The 8,763-nt window shown below is 43.0% G+C and overlaps 1 protein-coding gene across 1 annotated transcript in view; it reads right to left on the reverse strand.

The window, feature by feature from the left end:
- NTN4 (netrin 4) overlaps positions 1-6,332 on the reverse strand; it is a 77,292-nt gene extending 70,960 nt beyond the window's left edge. Inside the window, exon 1 of the mRNA XM_019545069.1 lies at positions 5,803-6,332. Coding sequence (XP_019400614.1) covers positions 5,803-6,276 — 474 coding nt within the window. The 5' untranslated portion in view covers positions 6,277-6,332. The remainder of the gene's footprint in view (positions 1-5,802) is intronic.
- Positions 6,333-8,763: the final 2,431 nt, after the last annotated feature.

Raw genomic sequence — 8,763 nt, forward strand, 5'->3', positions numbered from 1 at the left:
AGCACCTACACTGAATGCCTTCAAGAGAAATTTGGATGCTTATCTTGCTGAGATCCTATGACCCCAGCTGACTTCCTGCCCCTTGGGTAGGGGGCTGGACTCTATGATCTTCCAGGTCCCTTCCAGCCCTAATGTCTATGAAATCTATAAGAAGCTATTACCAAGAAAGACAGAAAAATTCTTGATCTTTTCATTTTAACAGTCTTGAATAATACATCAAACACAGACATGCCCAGATTATGTTGCCAGCTTGTAAATACTTCTAGATTTACAGTTGCTGGATACGTACCACAAAAAGTAAAATTTGATTTCAGTTAGTCTTTTAATCATGGCTCTGCAAATGTGAGTTTACATGGCTGTACTGTACTGTATAAGAAAAGGAACAGACATTTCAGCCAACAATATGTGGAAGTCTTTTGCTCTATTGGCAAGAAAGATGATATTTAAATATTCTTCCCTCAGGGAAGCATTTTCCCCCCCTGAAGATTTATGTTTTCAAATTTGGCCTGTTTGTAGTACCTGTTTAGTGTACGGGAGATAAGCAAAACTTGGAGCTACATCCAAAGAATAAGACAGACTGAGAACTGAACTTGCTTGTTCATAGGCAGTGTTATTAAAAAAAACTGGCTCTCTCCCCAGAACCATAGAATAATTCTCTTTATAGCCCCTAAGCCTGACACTACTGCAAAAACCTACAAGATAGGGTAGGGTGTTTAGTAAGAGTTTTGATGAGAACAGCTGCAAGTCTAGATCAAGGGCATTTCTTTCTAGCAGAAGAATAATTCATTTCCCCAAACATTTTTAAATAGCTATTATTTATAATAAAAAAGTGTGCCTATATATCATGCATGTTTAAAGTGATAGTAAGAAACCCTCAGTAGTGCTGTGTTGCCTCTAATTTCAGAAAATAAAAGTGTTCATAAGATTTTGAAAGAAAAATGTACTTGGGAACAGGAAATCATCATCTCCCAACCTGCCAACATAGACTGTGACAAAGGAAGTGGGACACTAGGAATTCAGCAAACAGGTAAGGGCAGGATATGGTGCCATGTCATCCCATTGCGCTCCTTGCTGTTTCACATCAATGAATTATGGGCTCTTTGGATTTAAAGACTAGGGACCCAAAAACAGAACATTGCAGAAATCTGAAGAAATGAGCTAGTCTCACAGTGTCAGTCCTGAACCTGGGCCTGAACAGTGAGGTGCTATGGTGCTGGACATGCCGTTTAAGAGAACAGATGTAAAACTGAGAGCCTGGCCCCTTGTGGGCATTAAAAATCCCATGGAACTTTTCACATGACGGATGCTAGCCCCAGTAGCAAGGCCACATGTCAGTTTGGGTTATTATATTCTGTCCATATGCTTTCTTCTGATTTCACTAGGAGTAGTGTTCTTTGCTTCCTCCACTGGACAACACAGGTTGCAAAGGGACAACTTGGGACACTGAGTCCACTCAGCTGGCCCTGTTAACTGTTTGCCATTTTCCATCCCAAGGCAGTGGCATTTCAAGAGCTGGTAAAGTGCAGAGCCAATTCCAAATGCCATGGACTGACATGCATGCCAAAAACCCTGGGGGAGGAAGAGGGCCAAAAGATCTCTCAGGCCAGAACCACAGGTGTTGCAAAGAGGCATTTGTAGGCAGAATCACTTGACAAATGGCCTCAATACTATAGGTGGCGGAAGGCCGGGGCTAATGGGGCTTAGCCTCCCCCGCCCAAACTTTTCACCATGGCCTGTGACAGCAGCAGCACCATGGCACTGCCATCCCACAGCGCCCAACACCGCTCAGCGTGCAGTTGCATCTCTGCCGCCGCATACAGCACCAGCATGTGCTGGCCCTGCAACAGCTCTGTGGGAGGGAGGGGCAGGGGTCAGGTGGGGCCAGCCCCTCCCTCGCCCCCCCCCCCCCCCGCGTATAATAATTTTCCCCCACTGCTTACAGCACATTCCCCGAGGAACCCATTGCAAAAGTGGATTGACCCGGCTACTCCATTCTGCAGAGGATGTCTACCAGAGGATGTTCATCCAAACCTATGCTGCACAGCCCCAGAGGCCCAGCAAAGGAGCACTTCCTGTACTCAAAGCCTGCCCAGGGAAGTATAAGACCTGTCACAAACTGACCCCAAGTCATTGTCTGCCAGTGCAGTCTTTGGCACTTAACATAGAAAAACCAAATACACCAAGTAAATATAAGGGCTATATTCAACAAGGGATTTAAACATCCAAAGTGGGACTTCGGACATTTAGGAGTCCAAGTCCAAAATTACAATCCTGAAGGCCCCAGTAGCAATCTCTCTATACTGGAGGTGTCTAAATGCCAGCAGCACCTCTCTTTTTTTACTTTACAATTCTACAGATGCCTAGGTTTGTCTCTCTCCATGTCAAGCACATCCCGGTCTTGACAAGGTCAAGCATCCCAGTGCCTACCTTGTAGGATCCTAGGAAGTAGGGACTTCATAAGGCTAATTCAACCCCCTGTTGAATAGTAGAAAGTGGTGAAAAAATAAACTTCTATGCAGTTTGGAGTCACATAGTATGGGAGCTGTCCTATGGCAGAAAAAAATCTGGTAGTCGTTAGAGAGTGTATGGGCATTTTTACACTACACAAGGGTTTAATTCTTCCTAAATTGAAGCGGTGTTTTTTTAAAAACCACTGATTCGATTTAGGGTGAAGTAAATCCCTGTGTCATGCCGTGTCAGAGCCCAATCCTTACCTGCCTGTCCAGCGGTGGGTAGGGGAGAATGAGGTGCTGGCAGGCAGAGTGTTTCCTGAGCTGCAGGGTGGGGAGGAAGAGGGGGGCTTCCCTCTGTGGCAGAGGCAGCCCTCCTGCATGTGGCATCCGCCCACAGACACCTGGCTCGGGCAGTCCTGGTGGGTAGCACCAGGCCCCCACACAGCTCAGGCAGGCAGAAAGGCTCCCGGGAAGAAAAAAAAAAAAAAGATTAGGCTAGGCTCACTGCTTTTTTCCCCCCTCACCTTCTGTGGATCCTACCTTCCCAGGCTGCTGCCGGCCTGCCTGCACAGTCTCTGAGCCACACGGAGCCTGGTGCTTCCCTCCACAGCTGCAGGGTAGGAAACTAAAACTCCTTGGAGGCATTTTACTTTGCAGTGCCCCAAAGTCATTTGCTGCGTCCCAAAGTCATTTAAGGCGCATTAAGCTGCCAAATGTGCTCCAGCGGCTGGAATTAATGCACAATACGCCACCAAATGTGCAACCAGTAATGCCATTAAAGCAGTGCAAAAGGCATTTAACACGCTTTAAAGCGTCACCTACAAACCACCCGAGTTAATACTTTAAAGAACAGTGGGACAACTTGGTTGTAATTAAATAATACCCTTTCAGACTGGATATTTTAAGATGACTGCATATTTGAAACTACTATTTCAAGGGAAATTGCTGTTTCCATACATCTAAAACTAGGTGCTATTCTTAGTGGGATTAAGCACTGCAAAATTTGAAAAAGCACACAACTCTGGTGTTGCTTTGGGTGAGATACTTATTGTCAATAGCTACATGTAACTGCTGGAATGTAGCATGCTAATAAATTAAATTTGATAAGCATGCATACTTGCCATTAGCTTACCAAAAAGCTGCTGTTATTATTTTGCAGGTAAATACAAGCAGTGTTTAAATGTAGGGAACTGAAGTATGCCACATACGTAAAATGCCAGTTATTTTGGAAGGGCAGTTTCTTGAACTCAAAATTTGTTTAAAGCATGGAAGCATTAAACAATGCAGTTTATAGAGTCCCCTCTCCATTGCAAACGTCACCAGCCCATTCTACTCCATGGTCATAATAAATCAGAAGAGTGGGAGAGCTGGTCACAGTTGCATGTCTTCACAGTACATTGCCTTATGTTGGGACAATGGGACACAAACCAGTGGAAAAGCTACAGAAACTCACCAGTGTAGCACCTCCTGCTGCTCCTAGTACAGCTTCTACTGCTTAGATCAAATCCCAGTTTTCCCATGGGGGACACTGTCTGCTGTTTGCTTTAATCAGAGGAGGGAGACAAGGTGCAGTTTTCCATTGCCCTCTCCGCTGCCCCCGCCCCCACTTTAAACATTCATTGGTAATAAAGGGATAAATGCCAAGGGCAACTGACTACTTTAACACTGGAGGCTTTGGCCTCTTTGTTGAAAAGAACACACCAGTTTCTCTCCAGACCAGAGCACCTGCTGCCTTGACATGACTTTTTGCTTAGGAGGTATAAATTAGAGAACATCAGATACTTCTTACTGCCTTAACCAAATCAGGAATTAATCCTGGAGTCTTCATACTATAGCTTGACTGTTGTTAGAAAGCACCTGTAGACACAGTGAGCTACATAGCATTGTAGCAATTTGTTTTTAGACTTTGGGGATAGATCCTCAGCTGGTGTGAACTAGCATACCAATGGTTTACCAAAAGAGTTACTAATCCTTTAAGTTTCAATGCTATTAAGCTCTGATATGGAGTCAAAATTAGTATTTCTATGGAAAACAGAACAGATGGAAAACTGTATAGATAATCCTTCCTTTGAATTCAAAGCCAGGGGGAAACTAAACTGCAACTTATTTATTCATACTTGATCCTTTGAGTTTTGTCCTGGGATAGTCTTATGGGTTTCTTATTGAGCTTAGTGTGAACTTCTAAAAGAAGGATTTTGGCCCTAGATGTCTACAAGCAAATGATAATTTCTCTCTGCAGAATTCTCCTACCTTTCCAGCATCATCTTAGATGTTTATTTACTTAAAGATTGATAGTGATCCCCAGCAGCATGACACAGGGCATCTTACCTCAAAGAAAACAATTAGCAATACTATAGCATAGCTAAATTAATAGTTTACTTTCCTGTTTGTTAATGCCTATCATTCATTCTTCTATTTTATTCCAAAGGAAAACAAAATGCAGTTCTATGATTCTAGTTCTGACCACCACCACTTTGAACTGAAGCTCAAACTCTTGGTATACCACTAGGGGAAAGCAGGCTTTAAAATCTTAATAGGCCCTCCACTGAGGATACTTCACCACTAATAGAAAGTGGAAGCCCAGTGAGAAGAACTGGAAACATCTCCATCCCCCATGATGGGTCTTAGCTAGATAGAATCTCTCAAAACTGCTTGAGTTACCAATTTGAGCAAAAACCAGAAATAGTACAGTCTGGAGCAGCTTTTAAAATTTTCTGTTGTATGCAGTATTGGAAAGATTCTAGCGTTTTCACACCATTTTTTTCATCACTTAGGGAATAAAACTTTTCCTTTTTTCTTTTAGCCATTCTGCTTCTCTGGTTTACTTCATTTCTCAGATACAAAAGAGGTATGGAAGTGAGGTTTCTTAGTTAACTAGCATTTCTTTCTTCTACAGAATTACGTTTACATAATAAAATGACATTTCAATTAGTAGTTCTTTTTAGCTGGTTTGCATACTAACTCATTGACAGAAGTGATAAATATTTAAAGGAAACACGGACACCACCAATTTATCAATAGTCACATTGTCATCAAAATTTGGACTTGCTATTGTTATAAGTAAAAATTCAGAATTAGAAAGACATTGGAGGGGAAAACCTCTCTCTTTCCTATGTGTTCATTTCGTAGAATTAACAGTACCTTTGTGATTGCCATTACTCTCAGGTACCTTGCAGTTTGTGTAGGTTTTTCCACAAAGCACCAAGAAAGACAGAAACATTTATGATAATAGAAAAATGAAATTGTAAAACTACTCTAAAATGGAGTAGAGACATAGATGGTCTGAAGCAACTGTAAGCCCCAGTTCAACTTATTTGTCAGCATTGATTTAAAATACGAGTGAACTTACCTCTCCTCCAGTGCAGGGAAAGGGACTTGAGTATCTAGAAGTGCAAATTGTTCCTTTCTTTGTCGCATCATCTTCTAGGCCAAAGGTTGCTGAACAGTTAGTGGCAAAATATTTGTAAGGCTTCCATGTTTTCCCAAAATCCTGAGATCGCTCTAGAACCATTGCTGCTGGCCTTGGTGACCTGAACACCATGATTAAGTGAGTGAAGTAAAATTCAGCTTCCAAATCCAGCTGGATTTTCTCCCTGTGTACATCCTCAGCTGACTGCCACCAGGTGCGTGGATATCGGAAAGAAGAGTCAGCCATGGCAGAGGGCAAGTGAGCCAGGTGGGAATACGCAGCATTGCATTTGTTGCACTTGGGCCGCTTACAGGTCAGGTCTGCATTCTCACTGTATGAGCAGTAAAACTCTGTGGAGTTGAGTCCACATGTGGTATCTGTCCACAATCTCCGCCCGTGAGCTAGGTTTCCCATCCTAGGGTTGCATGCTTTTTCACAGTGGGACCCAACTCCAACAACATTGCTCAGCCCTAAGTGAAGGAAAACACAATGTCAATCTAGAGCAACACAACTGTCATGGCTTTGTGCTCAGCCTACAGTGCAAACCTCACATACCGTAGTAAACTATGAAGCCCAGTAACTCCTGGGCTTACTATGGTACCACTGCAGTGGGAAATGGAAGGCCTCCTCTTTCTACTCCATGTTAGGGAAAGTCAAGCTTCTTTCTGAACTATCCCGGGTCCTGTGGGTTTGGAGTGAAGCTTCCTGAAAATCCCACAAATATTTTTAGTATTTGAGGAAGGTGTTGAATAGCCCTCCCTACCCCAAGATCCAAAAGGAGACCTATGCAGTCATAGGAAAGTCATAAAACTACTGAGATGGGCTGGTCCAAGCATACCTGGGCAGCAGCAGAACTAGGGATGGGCAAGCAGGGCACCAGACCTGGGCACCAACTTTGGAGGAGTGCCAGGATTCCCCTCCCCCCTAAATCCTCTCAGAGTCTATGCTGTGGCAGCAAAAGCAATTCCACAACATTGCTCTTATAGCAGCACTTGGGTGCACAGACACCACACTACTGCTTTAAGAGCAACAGCTGGGATGGGCAGATCATACTGCAGTAGCTGTGGTGGCAGCACTTGCTGCCACCACCATTGGGCACTGTTTTTGAGCCCCCACCATAGGTGAGATTCCTGTGTACCCCCACAACTTGGAACCAGTGCTCCTCCAGAGCTCAGCAGCACCTTTCCCCCAGGACTGCCCAGGGCACAAACCCTGCTTGTACCTCTGCGCATGGTTCAGATGAGGCAGGAGAAAGAGAGGTAAGCTGTAGGAGGGGAGCCAGTTGATGTACTTTAGTGTTTCTGCTGTGCAAATAATAGTTCTCTGAACTTGGAGGTTAATTCAGCTTGAGTGAAGTCAAGAGTGTGGTAAAAATATTTTACAGCATTCTACCTACGCCCTCCAATAGTCAACACCCTTCCCCAAACTCTCCATCTGCAGCCAGCACCCCACACTGCTCTCCACTCTGAAAGAAAAACTTTCAGTTGAAATGGTGCTGGTGAATTGCCCTGCAATTTAGTCTGTTTAGTTTTTGCTTAGGTTTGTCTACAAGTCTTTTTGATTTTTAAGACTCGTACAATTCAAGTGTCCAAGCAGAAAATAAAAGTCAAACTGCGAGCTCAATATGAAGCCTTTCGCAGTTACAGTCATGGTTTGGTAATTTTTTTATTATAAACCTTCCATCTATTTGTAAAGAAACTGGCAGTTTCTCAGGAATTAAATTGGATTTTATGACCCATAACCATTAACCTTTAAAACAAAAGGGCTCTAAGGACTCCAAGATGGGCATATCAAGATATTTTAGATGCATAATATGTTCTTTATCATAATCAGCTTTGTACACGGACGATGCCTGCTCCTCCACTCCCTTTCTGGAACATTTTGCTAATTCTGAGTGTCATTTCATCGTAACGTCTAATACATCCTTCCCGGGGGATATTAGAATTATCCAACTCCTGTCTACAGGGCAATAACTGCACTGGGGTTCTCCCCTTCACTTGGAGAGGTAGGCTTAATGATGCCATTTATCTTCCTCCAGCTTTCTACTTACAATGACCCATTCAGGTTATACAGACAACATGGAAAAGTGTGTGGAACATTGGGTCTATATATGTATTATAAAAGTACTTAAACAGGTGAATTTCATTGGATAAACGCTCTTGGAAAGTTGTTACTGAGCAAGAAACTTATGTTACTAAGTCACCTCCAGGAATAAGCTATAACTAAAATTAAGCAATCCCAACTCAAAGACAGAACACATTCAAACACACTCATACCCATAAAAGTAAATAAACACAACTGCAAAATTCAGTTTACACTTCAGTCTTCTAGAGGGCCTTTGCAAAGTATTATACAAATATTAACTAACCTATACAGCTCACCTGAGAGGCCAGTAAGTATGTGCTATTATCATGTGTATTATCAACAAAGCCTGCCATGGGCTGGCTTAATTTAAGCATTGATAGCTTTCTTGGGTTGTTGAGCTAGTTACCCAACACAGGGGAATTACCAGCAAACAAGTGAATGCTTTCTGTAGTGCCCTCTGCCATTTCACCTTAAGCTCATTACCTCTACAAGAAGGCACTTCGGGGAAGACTTGAGATAGGAGTGCTTTGTCAGAACTGCAATATGATTTTGAAAGTTAACACAGAGCACTATCTTTTTTTGTGCAGCATTATACAGCATACAGAGATACAGGCCCAAATCCTGGACCCATGGAAAAAGTCAATAATAACGATTTCACTGGTGACAGGATATTATCTGCAGTCCTGCCGCAAGGAGCTACAACAGTTCAGATGCAAAATGCATTCTACCTCAAATGAGCAGTGTAAATAAACCACTTGTCTATAGCCTTTTGAGAGACCTATCCTTTCAGGGCTCTCTGACCAGGCTGGGTTCTGT

Source organism: Crocodylus porosus, unplaced genomic scaffold (assembly GCF_001723895.1).
Source record: "Crocodylus porosus isolate Cpor-Errol unplaced genomic scaffold, CroPor_comp1, whole genome shotgun sequence".
Lineage (NCBI taxonomy): Eukaryota > Metazoa > Chordata > Crocodylia > Crocodylidae > Crocodylus > Crocodylus porosus.